This window comes from Sceloporus occidentalis, unplaced genomic scaffold (assembly GCF_023333645.1).
Source record: "Sceloporus occidentalis isolate IW3139 unplaced genomic scaffold, rSceOcc1.0.p SCAF_2, whole genome shotgun sequence".
NCBI classification, from domain to species: domain Eukaryota; kingdom Metazoa; phylum Chordata; class Lepidosauria; order Squamata; family Phrynosomatidae; genus Sceloporus; species Sceloporus occidentalis.
In genome coordinates, this window is record NW_028316982.1 from 30,084,809 (window position 1) to 30,101,516 (window position 16,708).

The window sequence follows — 16,708 nt, forward strand, 5'->3', positions numbered from 1 at the left end:
CAAATAGTAAATCCTGTGCAGTGTAAGGTCTGAAAGAATGTGTTCAGACTTGATGACATTATAGAGGTATAAGACAAAACCATGATACTAAAGTGATAGTAGGAAGATCAGAGAAGTTTCTCAAACATATATGTTCATTTGGAGTGGGGAAAGTATGGCTTTTAGTCTATGTACAGCCCTCAAACCCCCAATACCCAAACAACCCTTCAATAAGTGAAAACACTGCATCTGCCTGAATGACAGTTAAAGGGAAATTGCAGCTCCCTCTATCCCATCTTGTGTCTGCTGCCATGGCACAGCGGGAGTGATAAAGCTTTGACACATATAGGGAATGTCCAGTACATTCTGTTATCTACTTGTCCACTTCTGCTCTATATAGTTATAAAAGCCAAATGAAACTTTCTGTTGCAAACAACAGCATAAGAAACAAAAACTAATTGTACCTAATTGAATCCACAGGAAAATAAAAAGGGAGACATGTTTCCAAGTGCTCAGTGAATGGTTGTTTTTATTTTGGACACCCCCCCCCCCCCCCTGATGTGTTTTGGCCTATATATATTTCAGTGGTCTTCTTCAGGCGCTACACAAAAACATAAAAATAAATATGGCTGGGTGCAGGGACGTAGCTAGGATTTTAGGAAGGGGGGGGGTCCAGACTATATGCCACCATTATAATGGAGCTTGGGTGCGGCAGCGCAGCAGCACACCCCATTCATTTTTCTAATGGAAGAGTTGGACCCCAAGAACCCCCCCCCCCCTTGGCTACGTCCCTGCTGGGTGGCCATTTATGGTATCTCCCAGTTGCTTTGATTGTGTCTTCCTGCATGGCAGGGGGTTGAGCTGGATGGCCCTTATGGTATCTCCCAGTTCTATGTTTCTATAAATTTAAGTTTAAGTTCTTCATTTAGTCCTCAAGGAACCAAAGATTTTAATTTCAAAATCTACTTTTCTTCTTCTTCTTTTTTTTAAAAAGAATCTTCTCATTATTATTATTTACTTTTTCTGCAGCCCAAAATCTAAAGTCTATTTCAGGATGATGGCAGCCCAGGATGAGGAGAGCTCTGTGAACTGATGTGCTTGCACTGATTTATTGAACAACCTGTACATGAGATACCTTTCATTGTAATGAAAAGTAAAATTCTCCTTTACACAATGTCATGGTTGGACTGGAAATGTCTGGTTGCAAAGTGGTCTTATGGCACCTTTGAGAATAACTGAAAGAAAACAACAGGTAGCATGAGCGTTTATAGACTTGAGCCAACTTCCTCAGATGCATATGTTTTCTGCTGGAAGCTATGCTATTATTTCTCCCTCACAGCTAATTCCAGCCTCCTCATTCATTACACAATAATTTTCTGATATGCATTATGACATCCTATTGCCATATGAATTGGAAAGACCACATTAATTCCCAGGAACCTCATAAAAGTTCAAGTATTTTTCACAAACTTATTTAAAGACTAGTTAATTTGCAATGCTTGCATTTAAGATATTGTAATCTCTTCACTGTCAGTGAAACGTAGGGTGCATTTGCACTATAGAAATAATGCAGTATGATACCAGTTTAACTGCCCTGCATTTCCCTGCATGCTATCCCCATGCACTCCCCCACATGCCCTCATTCCTGTGCATTCCCCCCATGTTCTCCCCATCCTCATGCACCATCACTGCACACTCCCCATGTACCATCACACCCTTTTCCTCATTAGGAAAAGGATGGGGAGGCGGTGGGGAGGGAGTGTGTGCTGCCCCCAGCCCCACACTGGGTGACACCTTGATTTTACTATATTATTATTATTATTATTATTATTATTATTATTATTATTATCCCATTATATTTAATGGGACTTGAGCATCCATTGATTTTGTTATCCAGAGTGGGTACTGGAACCAAACTCCGGTGGATGGCATGACACATTCTCATGAGTGACTTGCAGGAAATTTCTAGGGAATAAACACTGCAGCCTCAATCAAATCTTGGGGAAAGTATAAGCGTATGTGTATATTAGGAAAGGAAAAGACTGTATAGAAATCATTACTGGCATGATGTTGGTTTTTATATTTGTATAAGCAATAGCTCATTTAATCTTGTGGTCCCTAGACACATTTCCACTTGTTCAACCAGTTGTGCAATTGGAAACTGGGTACCAATATTCCCCCTTTGTTCATAGTCCAGACGTATGCCTCCATGTCCAGAGTTTCAGCTATGTTAGCAGAATGAAACTGTTGGATATTGGCCCTTAAAGTAATTTTTATCTACCCTTCATGCTAGGTTCCTAAGGAAATAGGCAAAAGGCATAACAGCCAAAATAAGCCTTAAAGTAGCCTAAGATTTCTCCACAGAGCAGGGCATTGCACTAGATGACAAATTGTGAATGTACTCCCTAATTTGTGACCACAGTCAGAATCGTTCCTTTTGACATTTACTATAGTGTATTAGTAGTTGGTTCATTCAAAAAAGTCCTCATGCTGTGAACAGAATTTTTGTCATTCAAATGGGGACAATTTAATTTCAATTTATGAAGAATTTGCCAAAATGCACAAACTTTTTTCATATTTTGAATAGAAGGAATTTAAAATATCTAAATGCTGCATAGAACAAAATAGGGATTTCCACATACTTTCCCTAAACTCCCAACTCTTCCAACTGTTGAAGACAAATAACTGGCACTCATGAGAGAAGCAGGTGCACTGCATTCCACATATTGCTCTATTTAAAGCTTCAGAAAGCTCAGAGATGCAGCTGCAGACAGAAACGTTAAATCGGTTCTATTTAGACACACAACAGAGGAATGGCACAAACAGGTAAGCTGTTAAAAAGCCAAATGTTTTAGACATGTTATTTATATTTGTGTGTTTGTCTCTCTGTGTGTGTGTGAATTAATGCATAGCTTGGAGATACTTCTAGTTTAAATTTGCATTTTCTGTCTCTAACTTTTTTATTGTATAGCAAATCCATTTAGTCTAAACCTTATATGTTTGGGATTCCTTGCTCATGAATCACTTATAACATTTAAAGCATCCTTTGCAGAAATAAAGATACCTTTTCAGGACAAAGATCCCTAAAATGAGCAGCAATTGCTGGAAATACGTAAAACAGTTTTTAAAATAAAGCTCATGTGTATGTGAATATGGATGAAAGTTAGTCATACAAAGTTAGACCATTGAATTAAATGGAGATTAGTTAGATGGAACTAATCAACTGAGTATGCATTTTGAAGAAAAACCAGAATGAATGGATGTACTTTTTTAAAAATCAATTTTGATTTACAGTTTTTGATTATGATCAGTTTTGCTCATAGAATAAAACTGTAAATTGAGTTCTCTCCTGGTTTTAACAGCAAATAAGACAGAAAGCTGGGATTTTATATTTAATTCTTTGTTGCATTTCTTTATCAAAACATTTATATTACTCCATTTATCTGAAGTTATCTGGATCGTCACTGTGAAAAAAAGCAACACAACAACAAGAATATTATTAACATGATTTAATACAGTTTTAAACAATGTAAGCAATAAAAATCAATTCAACAAAATTGAAATAAAAAAGGAACAAAAAGTCAAATAGTTGACTTCTAGTATGCACTGTTTACAAACACCCAGTTCTCCAAGTAAATATAAGCTTAGGGATAATGGTTTTCTTTTCCCTGATGGAGCACAGATGGAGATCTATGATGTATTTCCAGTCTTGTACTTAGCAAGCATACTGCAAGCAATTTCATTAAGCAGGTAGCAAAGCTGCTGTTTCCTTCAACAGATTCCCATTACTTTATTTGTATCAAGTTTACAGCTCTCTCTATGTCTACCTGAGTCTAAATTCAAGTTAGAAACTATTTTCTAATTATTCTTGACTCTTCTGGAACGATATTCTGTAAAGTACAACCAGGGATTCAAGGCCATCCAAAGTACATCACCAGTAATTAAGAAGTTTTAATATTCTTGTCTTCAAGTCCATGATGGTCATAATGTGAAATTTTAGGAAAAATCATAGTGATAGACCATTCAGGTTAACCAAGATATCACAATTCATAAAAATACTAACAGTGAATGAAAGGCAATTATAGATGAATCCTTGATTGTAGTTCACAAGTGTAAGCAGCTACTTTTGGTATTTTAACTATAAAGATAACCAAGCTACTTTCAAAATCATCGTTATGTGCAAAGACTAGGAATGTAATCTTAAAACACTGCATTTTCCCTTTCATTTTGTGTATAAAAATGTTTTTGCAATATTATCATCTGCACTTAGTTAACTTCGATTTATGCCTTTTATCTTTCAGTTTTGAATTTGTATTTCCAAAACTCTATTTCTGTTATTTGCATGGAAGGAGAGATCTAAATTTTCAAATGCTTTGTCATGCATGAGAATAAAAAACCTCTTTTCCCGTTTTCTTGCCTATGAGATGATCAGATATTTTGTGCTAGTAAAAATTCTTGCATTTGCAAGGATCCATTTAAGAGAATGTTTTTGTGAAAATTTGCATGAATTGCTCAAATTGTGGAAGTCATTCAAAAGTACAGTCAGTACCACCTTGCTGCAAATACTTTTAAAAATTAGAGTGTTAGATGAGTTTCTTGCAACATTTTGATCGATATCCCAGTCCTTCTGTGCTTGCCGTGTGTGGTTGTGTGTGTGTGTGTGTGTGTGAGAGAGAGAGAGAGAGAGAGAAAGAACGCTTGCTTAGCTTCATGTAAAGAAAGAAGCTAGTTTTACAGAGAGACATTTTTCCACAAATTTTGGAAATCTCAATAAAAAATAGAGACTATTGTTTTGTTCCCTTAACCTTAGAGATGGCAATAGTAATATTCCCCTGAATAAATCTAGCCAATCATGTGAGAGAGTTGTCCTAACAACAACAAAATTTAGGGTAAGGCTGCCATATCCCAGATCTCAAATCTATGCATGTAATAAGCATATCATGGAAATTATTATAATTATGCACATTATTAATTTGCATTTTACTGAATTCAGCACACTAATAGTTGCATTTCCCTCTACTGTTTCAGACTTCACAGTAACTACTGTTCTAAGAGGAGCAGTATCAAAATTCAAAATGACCTTAATAGATTAGAAAGCTGGGCCAAAACTAACAAAATGAATTTCAACAGAGAGAAATGTAGGATAATAGTCTTAGCCAGAAAAAAAAAATAAAATGCAGAGATTTAGGATGGAGAACTCCTGGCATGACAACAGAACATATGAAAGGGATCGAGGAGTCCTAGTAGACAACAAGTTAAATATGAGTCAACAGTGTGATAAAGCAGCTAAAAAGCCAATGCAGTTCTAGGCTGCAATAGATGTATAGTGTCTAGATTGAGGGAAATAATAGTGCCACTCTATTCTGCTTTGATCAGACCTCACCTGGAATACTGTGTTCACTTCTGGGCACCACAATTCAGAAAGGACGTTCACACTGTGGAACATTTCCAGAGGAGGGTGACCAAAATGGTGAAAGGTCTGGAAACCATGCCTTATGAGGAGTGGCTTAGAGAGCTGGGTATGTTTAGCCTGGAGAAGAAAAAATTAAGAGGTGATGCAATAGCCCTATTTAAATATTTGAAAGGATGGCATACTGAAGATGGAGTAAGTTTGTTGTCTGCAGCTCAAGGGAATAGAATCCGGAGCAATGGATTCAAGCTACAGGAAAAGAGATTCCACCTCAACATTAGGAAGAACCTCCTGATAGTAAGAGCTATTTGATGCTGCCTCAGAGTGTGGTGGAATCTCCTTTTTGGAAATTTTTAACAGGTTGGATAGTCATCTGGCATGGGTGCTTTGATTTTTTTTATTCTTGCATGGCAGGGGGTAGACTTGATGGCCCTTGAGGTCTTTCCCAACTCTATGATTCTATAAATAATAATAAAAGTGATTTATTTTAAACAGGGTCCAGATGCTGGATGTAGAATACCTTTGCCATACCCCCCTGCTTCTTTTATTCTGTCACTTGCATGTCTCTCCCCATTCCCTCTCTCCCTTTCCCCTCACTTTGTACTGGCACACCTCCTCTCTCTTGCATCTTGCACCTGTTAGCAATAGCAAGTACATTTCTATGCTGCTTATCAGTGCACTGAAGCACTCCCTAAGCTAATTGCCCCCAACAATCTGGGTACTCATTTTAGCGACCTCAGAAAGATGCAACCCTAAGTCAAGCTTGAGCCCTTTCGCTGTTATTGAACTCGCAACCTTATGGTTTGTGAGTGAATGGCTGCAGTACAGGCATTTAACCATTGTGCCACCTGTTGTACCTCCTACACTCATCCCCTTCCCCCAGCTTGCTTCACCTTGCCCTCCAACTTGCTTCAGTTTCCTTGCAACTGCAGCTCTCTTTAAAACCAACTCCATCACTTCCTTTCATGTTTCTGCCTGCCTTCCCTCCAAAGGACCAGTGTCTATACAAAGCTACCAATACAGCTTCAAACAGAGGCTAGGGAAGCAGGCAGGTGAAAGTCCTAGTGCCACTGCTGTTGCAAGACATGGGGCAGGAGTACAGGAAAATAAATTGAGATGGCTTAATCATAGATGTGAGACCACTGCACACACACACATATTCAAGTGCTATAAACTTGTGTTACATCATTAATAAGGACTGTTGCTGGGGGGAAGAAAGCTTGCTAACTGCTTTGGTTTGAGAAGGTAGAATATCATCTCTGCAATAAAGCAAACAAGCAACAGGTTGAGGGTTGGGCCTCCTGGGTTATCAATTCTGGCAAGCTGCACTCATGTCTACTGTATTTGTTTGCATGCCAATCATGGGCCTGCATGTATTTCATGATTCCCCTGAAACAGTATCTCTCCCAGCCAGCTGCTCGTGGCATCGTGACATATGGTGGTCATCTCAGTGTCTCAGGCCCTTCAGTTTTCATTATCATTTTTAGCTAACTTGAATCTCAATGAAACAGCACATTTTACAGCTTTGGAATAATAGAATCAGAGAGTTGGAAGTGACCACAAGGGCTATCTAATCCATCAAAATCTCTAAACTTTCAGAACTCTTCTTTATCTTAGTTAAATTTTAGAAATATGTGCTATCTCAGTGGCTGCTCCCAAGTTGCGGAACTCTCTTCCATGGGAAGTTCAGTTGGCTCCTCTTCCCTTCTGTCTTCTTCCAGCAGGTAAAGATGTTCTTAGGCCTGGGACAGACCACCCCAAAAGGGCAGCCTGGCAGTGGCCTGTTTCCCTCAAAGGGACGCCGGGTTCTTTTTTGGGTCGCCAATGGTGCACTCATGATGTAAGCGATGTGCAGCAATGTCTATATGTTGCATGTCGCTTACGTCAAAATGGTGATGCCTGTGTGGATGGGACACTGCCATTAGGCCACTGCCATGCTGTGCCAGGGTTAGGGACCGTGCGGTTGGTGCACGCTCCCTAACCCTAGAATCGGCGTCAGCACAGAGCTTCAGGACCGTCTGTCCTGGGTCTTATTTAAGCAGCCTTTTGTTCTTTTTTAACTTGTTGAAGTAGACAGAGCTTTCAGTGGGGTGTGATGTGTCTATCTTTTTATGTATAGCTTTCCCTTTGTTAATTCCTATGTTTAAATTAAATAAATACATAATTTGTTTATTACATATAACTGGTTATTTGTAACTAGTTATTTTCAAGTTCCATCAAGGTTAGCAAAGTAAGGTGGCAGTAGGACTAGAATGTGCAGTTGGAGGGGATTGTTCTAAATTGATTGATTGTTTCTCTAACCAGACTATTCCTTTTGATGAACCTCATCCTTTGCCTAAGTTTAAAAATCCCAATATCTAAAATACACTCTTTCTTTTCTTTTCTTTAGAGACAGTTCTGTATTCCCAGTATTTTGTGCCCATTCTTCTCTTGATAGCCTGGATTGTAGGTTGTATACTGACAGTTTATTTTGTCTTCTCTTAAAACGGGTAAGTATTTGCTATCTTCCTTGATGTTAATTTCTGTCAAGTTAAGTTGAAGGCTTTCATGGCCGGCATCCATAGTTTTTGGTGGGTTTTTTGGGGCTATGTCAGCCACAGATGCTGGCGAAATGTCAGGAAGAAACTCTTCTAGAACATGGCCACAAAAAACTCTGTAAAGTTAGCTTTTACTTATGGTGGTCCTATGAATGATCCAACCTCAAGGCTCTCTCTCATCAACAGCCTTGGAGTTTGGTATCCTTGATGGAGCCTATCCACCTGTAATGTGGTCTTCCTCTTTTCCTATTGCCTTCTGCTTTATCAAGCATGATCATCTTTTCTAATGAGACATATTGTCTCATGATATGCTCAAAATGCGATAGCCTCAGTTTGGTCATTCTGGCTTTTTGGGAGGATTCAGTATTGACTCACCCTAGAACCTTTTTATTTGTCTTTTTGGCAGTGCATGGTATCTATAGAACTCTCTTTCGACACATTTCAAATGAGTTGATTCTTTTCCTTTACTGTCCACCTTTCACAACTATACACAGAAATCACAAATATGATGACATGGACAATCTTGACTTTGCTATTCAATTATATATCTTTACACTTGAGATTCTTATCTAGTTCATTCATAGTTGTCTTTCCAAATCTAAACAACAAATTGGTTTATCATGCATAGTTGTCTTTCAAAATCCTAGTCTTTGTCTGATTTCAGGTTGTGTAAATTATTATATTATGTACTACAGATATTATAACTATTGTTTATTAACTGTTGTTTTTGTTGTACAGGAAGGAAGCCTTTTCAAACAACATCTGAAACAGGATGAAGATGTTTATTTCTTATTTTGAAAACACACCACACAGATTATATTTTAAGAATATTACAACAAAGTATTGATATATACGTTTTCTCTGTCTAGAAATAAAAAATAAAAAGCAATTTTGTACATTTAAGTAATTTTGAATTAAAATTTCCAGATTTGGATATTTGATGGTAGAAAAATGTTTGCCAAACTCCTTTTTATTCTGGTATCCAACCCCCCATCCCCATCTGATGTGTCCATGTATGAAATAATGACCCTACTCCTTTAAAAAATCTCTGGAATAATATTTGCTTACTGTATACTTTTAAATACATTTTAATTTTGTTTAAATGTAGTCTTTAGTTGTTGTTGTTGTGTGCATTCAAATAATTTTTGGCTTATGGTGAACCTGAGATCTATCATGGGTTTTCTGAAGGTGAGAGTTTGTCTCACCTAAGGTCATCCAAGCAGGTGTCTATAGCCAAGCTGGGAATCAAACTGTGATCTCCAGAATCACAGTTCAATGTTCAAACCATAGATCATAACCAACATTTTGAAATGTGCTGAAAACAGACAAGGAGCCAGTGAAGAAGTTACAACAAAGAGGTTGCATGCTCCTTGTAACCAGCCTCTGTTAACAATCTGGCTATGCAGGAGTACATTTTGGGATACATTTCATTGGACTCAGGGGCTGTTCAGACCGGCAGTGTGGGCCGGCTTAGTGGTGGAGTTGGGGCGCAGCATCTCCATGATGCACGCCCCGGCTCTGCCCCAGGGTGGCATGTTGCTGCCTGCGGTACTGCATGGCACGTGGCATTATGGCGCTCTTTAGGCGCTGCATACAGACGACATCGCACTGAAGGAATGCTGCCAAGGCGCAGCAATGTGGCTATCATGTCCGTTGCAGGGCACAAAAAGGAGCTGCTTTTTGCAGCTCCTTTTTGTGTCTTGCAAAGGCCAGATCGGGGCTGCGGTGTGTGGTTGCCATAGCCCCAATCTGGCTGAAACAGGAGTGGTTGCATGCCACCCCTTTGGGGCTTTCTATACAGTCTTTTCAGATTAAAGTCTAAATTCATTTACTTTAGGTACGATGGGAAGAAAGTAATGATTGCAGTTTATTTGTTCTGCTTTATGCCTATGCCTTGGACTAGGAAATCTTGAAATAAATTGCAGTCATGTGATAGTCAACAAAACCTATTGGCTGAGATCCTTTTAGGGACTTAAGTCTTTATAAATGGACAGAAGTCTGCAGAAATTAGAATTTATGCAGTTCTTTAATGTCTGTGTGCAGTAGCTGCTGTTAAGTTACTATTTAAAGAGAAAAGCAAAGGGACTGATGTGCATCAGGACCATTGTGAACTGGAACACCAACTAGGCAGTACTGATGTGCATCAGGACATTCTTATACCATTACATATCTTCATAATTCACTTACAAGGTTTCTTAGCACATCTGTTATATAGCTATGTATATGTGAAGTTTCACAACATAGACTGTTATTATGATTAATATAGCTAATTATATTCTGCTTTCATCCCAGAATTGGTACTCAAAGAGGCTCACAATGTAAAAAGAATGATATAATTAAAAACATACAAAAAGGGAGCATTAAAATAGAATTAAACTACTTGCAGTATTAAAACAAGTCAACTTCAATAAAATGCAATTAAAAAGATTTTAAAAACTCTTTAAAATAGTTCAGATAAAATAATACAGCACCCCAAGCCTGTTCTTTAAAGATACTCTGTTTTAAAAGCTTGTCCTTCCTGGGCAGGGAGTTCCAGAGTCTAAGGACAGCCACTGAGAATGTCCTGTCTTGTGTCCTCATTATATATAATGTGCTTGTGATGGTGGTGGAACTAATAAGTTTATTGCACAGGGCTCCTGGCATGCAAATGGAACAGTACAAAAGGAGCCAGGAAGGGAAAGGAATGGGTGGGAGTAGGCTTGCCATATCCCACCTGGGGGCGGGACTTTCCCGGTTTGGGGCGGGTCCGCACGGTCCCACCCCGGTTTGGCCCCCCCCCAGGATTCCCCCCCCCAGGGAGGCCTTGGAAGCAGCGTCCTCCAAGGCCTGGCTGGGGCTTGGGAGACGCTGTCTCCCAGGCCCCAGGGAGGCCTTGGAAGCGGCGTCCTCCAAGCCTTCCCAGGGGCTTGGGGGACGCTGTCTCCCAGGCCCCAGGGAGGCCTTGGAAGTGGCGTCCTCCAAGCCTTCCCTGGGGCTTGAGGGACGCTGTCTCCCAGGCCCCAGGGAGGCCTTGGAAGCAGCGTCCTCCAAGGCCTGGCTGGGGCTTGGGAGACGCTGTCTCCCAGGCCCCAGGGAGGCCTTGGACAAGGTTTTAAAATATAGGACCTTTTTAAAAAAATTTCCTGGCAAGGATTTTTTTTTTTAAAAGGTCCTACATTTTAAAACCTTGTCCTACATTTTTCCCGGTTTGGAGGTCCTCGGGGAAGGCAACCCTAGGTGGGGGGCACATTTTGCTGCACACCAGAATGCTGCTGGAAGTCCCCATTCTGTTCTGTTCTGTTCCCCATCCATCCCAGAGGAGGCAATTTTTGAGAACTGTTCAGAACAGTTCTCAAAAATTGCCTCCTCTGGGATGGATAGGGACTTCTGGCGGCAGCAGCACCAGTATTCTGGTGTAGAGTAAAATGCGTCATCCACCCATTTCATTCCCTTCCCGGCCCCTTTTGTACCATTCCATTTGCGTGCCAGGAGCCCCGTGTGATAAATGTATAAGAGAAGGGTCTTTCCTGATCATCTCAGAACTTAGGCTAACTCATACAGTCTGCCAAATAGCCTGGACCTGAACCAGGAGCTTATGACACTGCTTATTAAAGTGAATTAGCCCAGCTTAAATTTTAAATCAGGCAGAATCCTGATATTATCACAAGGATTTTGCCACCAAATCCACTGATAGGGTCCATCCCATGTCCATCCCCGCTCTGGCGGCCATTTTCTTAAGAAGAAAAATTCCCGGTTTCAAAAAGCAGTGCGCTGAGCACCCCTGGGAGCGGGGATGAAGCTGGGATGGACCTGGGCAGTGGATTCAGTGGCAAAATCCTTGTGATCATATCAGGATGCAGCCCAATTTAAAATTTAAGCTGGGAGAGGTAAGTCCCTTTAATAAGCAATGTGGTAAGCTCTGCATATAGGGCCTTATAGGTCATAACTTTGAACTGTGCTCAGAAACAAACTGGCAGCCAGTGGAGCTGTTTCAACGGGGACTTAGTATGGTCTCTGTAACCTATCCCAGGTAACCTGGCTGAAGATCTTTGGACCAGCTGAAATTTCAAAACATTCTTCAAAGGCACTCTCAAAGAAAGCATGTTAATAGTAGTCCAAACAGGATGTAACCAAGGCCTGGTCAGTTTTGGCATCTCAAGGAATGGGTGCAGGTCCACAAGCTTTAAATGTGCAAATGTTTCTGGTCACCACAGAAATGTGGCCCTCCAGTTTCAAAGCTGAGTTCAGGAGTGCACTCAAACTGTGAACCTGTGACTTCAGGGGGAGTGTAACCCTATCTAACACAGGCAGGGTCCCTAGTTCCTGGTCTGATTTCTGACTGACCAAGAGCTGTCTTGTCTGGAGTAAATTTCAGTTTGCTTGCTCTCATCTAGTCTGCTGTTGATGTGATAGAGGATTCTGGCTATCTTATTTTTATTTCCTTGCTCTTAATTTATATGGGTAAGTAGCGACACTGGAGTTCTTTTCTTGGTTGGGAACATTTCCCACAAACTGCAATTCTGTGGAAGAAAGTTGATCTGCTATGGGGCAGTGGATGGAGGGGAAACCATGGTGATCTCTTTTCATCGGACACCTTGGCCACTTCTATCATCCCAGTGTGAGATTTCTTTGTCCCAATAGCCTTTGGTAGAATGCCAAACCTGCTGCATTAATTGCATAAATCCAATTTTGTGACCAGTTCTTTGCACATTAACTTTGTTGCAAGTTCCTTTGAACTTAGCACATCTTACTTCTGAGTAAGGATGGGGGAGTCTTTATCTGATTAGCAGCTCCTGGACCAAAATGCGGTTAGTGACTAGAAGTCTGGCTATCAGTTTGTGATCCCATTTCTACATACACCCCCATTTGATAAATACATACATTTGAAAAATGTTCATGAATACGTATTTTTCATAAACACAGAAACATGCCCCAGTCAATAGGGGGAAAATATGCATACTTCAAAATGCATTATCAAATACATATATCTAGAAAAATGCACACTTAAAAACCTATGCATTTCAGTGTGAGGGAAAAACAATTATCACAATCTGATGCTAAACCCAGTTGGGAGGAATTTAATGATGGAAACCAGAGAACAACAACACGGTTAAATTTGACTCATTTACATATCTGTATTTTTTAGTAAAGAGATATTTCGGACCCCCTTGAGCCATTTTAAAACCGTTACAAATGACAATTTTTTGACATTTTTCATTATCTTCTGCTTTTTCTTTTCTCCGGCTTTGCTTTGCTTTGTTTTCATTTTGCTTAACAGGCAGCCTGGGGAACGAGTTCTTGAGAACCCAGACACTTGTCCACTACCTTATGATGTTTTAACTGGAATAAATAGTTTGTCCTTACTTGACTTCTATTTATTTTTCCTTCTAATAGACCAATACTGTGTTTGTGTGTTGCAGCAGTCAATCTATGACACTGTCACACTCCAGAGTTTCAGTCAGTTATTGCCCAGATATAGTAAGATGTTTTCACTGGATACAGCAGGAATTCAACACAAGACATTCTTGTAGGCCAAGCACATATTCTACAATTGAGTAATGGTCTTGCTCCATAAGAAGATTGTTTACTATTGGCCCTTTCTGTGTCATGCTGTGTTACTACCACTAGCATTCCAGACCATGTATACTTACACATTTTATATTACCAGTTTCTTCCTATATGTGTTATGTTTCCAGTCAGAGTATAACTAATCTTGAAACTATAACTGTATCTAATTTTGTACAGTGTTTAATGAATTCTGAAAGGAAATGACACTTCATTATAACCAGTCCTGTTGTTTGTTCAACTTCTTTTTCATTTTCCCCACCACATGGTGGGGCTGTGTGTTTCTGAAATGCCTTTTTGGAGTATCATCCTCCATACATAAACAGTAGATGGCATTGCCTTTGCATGGGTACAGCTGTTGTTTTCACAACAGTCACAATTACAGAATGTGGCAGTGTGTTTTCCTATATTAATAGAAACTGGAGGACTTAATTACAAGCTCAGAAGCTGAAGTGGAAGTGTGAGTAATGAGTCAAAATATTTTGCTGATGTGAAATTGTTTTGTGTTCCCCAAAGCCCCGTTAAGTGCACAGAAAGATTTAGAGTGATTAAAAAAAAAGAAGTACCCCAAATCCAAAACAAATACAAAAAAATGCACTACAATGCCAGATGTGTTCCAAAGGGAACATAAACTCTTCAAACACATTGTGTGTTGCAGTTTTTAAAGACATTCTTAATCCTCAGTTCCTTCTTCACATTTGGCTCATTTTAACCAAAATGGCTAACTACCTAATTATCACCATTTTTGTAATCCTTCTTTGTATGAATCATACTACATGGAGAGAGCATTCAGCATATGGACACATATATGCACATGCACACACACACGAGTACGCATTCACATTTTGAGTGAAGTGGTTTGCTACAAGTAGAAATGGAATATGATCAAATTGCCCGATGAAGTGGCAACATGGTGAAGGAGTGTGCTTGAAGATTTACCAAATACATGTAAAGTATTTGTTAGACTTCCTAGCTGGGTGGATAAGAAGAGAGTGGTAAAATCCAGAGTGCTGTTTGTAGAGTAATGCAATGACACAGAGGCCTCGATCCTATTGGTTAAGCACAGAATTGTTGAATAGTGAGTGAAGATGTGGTTAAATCCCATTAGTTCAGTGGGTCTACTCTAGTTGGGACTAATAATAGGATCCACACCAATGAACCATCTGCTGGCACATCTGGGGGATTAGGGAGCATTTCCACTGTATTCACTTCTCTTACAAGTTTGCCATGCAAGCAAGATCAAATTTGATATCTGTCTGACATGGTGCTACTTTGTGGTAGATTTTGACACACAATATAGAATACACTTCATACAGTCTTCCAAGAGAGTTCTGGATCTCCAGCATTTATTCATGACTCTGGGTCTTTCCTTGAAGATATTGGAAACTGCAAGCAATAAGGCAACAGGAGTAATTCACTGTGTTGAACTACATGTAGTTCATGGAAATTAGAAGGGACTGCAGATTATGACTGTGCATGCCAGCTTTCAGTTCTTGCACAAAGCAATAAAGTTAGTGTGGCCATGTATGCACTGCTAGAAAAGAGGACAAAAATGTGCATACTAGGTGTGTATGCCAATTTATTTATATAGAGGAAAATTTAGAAATAATTTTTATAATTATGAAATAAGTATAGTAAGGAATACAATGTGATGGGGTGTATCCACACTGCGGAGATAAAGCAGTTTGACATAATTTTAACTGCCACAACACTATCCTACACAGTCCGGGGATTTGTAATTGCTGACACACCAGACCATGCTGAATACCTCAACAAACTGCAAACCCCAGGATTCCACAGGAAGGAGTCATGACAGTTAAAATAGCATCAAACTGCTTTATTTCTGCAATGTGGAAGAGATGAGGGTGACTAACCTATATGCCTTCTCACTGTTCAGGTGCTCTCTCTTGTTGCCTGCTCTCTTTTGTATCATTCCTTATTTTTCAGTGGGACATGAATTGGAAAGCCCTTCAAGGAGTAGACATCTTCAAAGAAAAGACTGCTAGGAATCCTGTTTTGGGAGACACATATGTAGATAGCTATAGCTCCTGTGCTACATCTCCCAATGTTATACTCCCAAGAATTTACCTTTCAAGCAACACAGCCTCTGCAACAGGGTAATTTCCATTCATTGAAGAGCCAGGGGGTCATTGAAGACATGTCTGGCTATTTTCTCATAGCAGAATGCAGTGCAACTGTCATGAATGGACCTCAGAGGCTTCTGCCCACTTTTATTTTATAACAACCTCCTGAAATAAGTCAGTATGACAGAGAAAGCCAATGGATGCCCCAGGGTCACCCAGAGAGTTTCATGGCTGAGTTCAGGTTTGGATTGAGACTTAGGAGATTCAGGTTCAACACACTAACCAATAAGCCACAGTTGATATTGGCCTACCATGAGGCCAGTTGAATTGGTTATTTCACCCAACATCAGCATCTTTCTCTTTCATGATTAAAATGGAGGAGAGAATTCCTCCCCATCATATTAGGCCAGTTCTATGCATTTACTAATGGCAGTGCTGGGGTCACATAACTGGACTTATCCCTTTTGCAGAGCCAAAGACCAGGAAAGGAACTTTTCACACTTGCTAAGGGTGACCTCCATAGCTGATGAACACTTCAATTTCACTCACCTGCTGCTGTCCATCAACATGTATTTGCTACCAAACGTGCATGCCATGAGCTCCATCTCACTGCCTTTCAGGAACAGAGCTTCAAAAGGATACCTTTTGATCTATAAATCCCAAAATTCCCCAACTGAGAGGATGCTGGAAACGGTAGCTCTAAAAATATCATTTTACAAGTTTTGTTCAGGAATGCCAATGAAATGGCAGATCAGTGGCCTTGTCATCATTGTCTCCTTCTTCTTTTTCTTCTCCTTGTCCTCTTCTGCCTTGTCTTCCTCTTCTTCCTTCTTTTGAGGAAAGGATAGCAGGGATGACAGAAAGTGTAGTTCATTATTAGTGCACTGTGGTGCTCACATTTTCATAACATACCATGTTCTTCCTGCCACCCACTCACCTGATTACTGAGCGACTTTGCCACAGTTAGTCCTTCTTGTGCCAGCTCCATTCTCAGAATAACCCACACAAGTTCACCCATTCATAGCAAAACAATGGCCGGTGCCTGCAGCCTGCATTCTCCAGCAGGCTTGACTTGATCAAAAAGGTCTTTGTCATTGCTTACCTTGCCTGCCTTGATGCTAGATTTCAGACTCTGGTCTGCTTATGTCCCCCAC

General features: G+C 40.0%; 1 protein-coding gene across 1 annotated transcript; it reads left to right on the forward strand.

Annotated features, from left to right (window-relative positions):
- Window positions 1-2,757: 2,757 nt before the first annotated feature.
- On the forward strand, window positions 2,758-8,969 carry STRIT1 (small transmembrane regulator of ion transport 1). Its single transcript, XM_089507714.1, has 3 exons — window positions 2,758-2,805; window positions 7,779-7,878; window positions 8,665-8,969. Exons 1-2 carry the CDS (start codon window positions 2,793-2,795, stop codon window positions 7,871-7,873), a joined length of 108 nt encoding a protein of 35 aa, XP_089363840.1. The 5' UTR covers window positions 2,758-2,792; the 3' UTR covers window positions 7,874-7,878; window positions 8,665-8,969.
- Window positions 8,970-16,708: the final 7,739 nt, after the last annotated feature.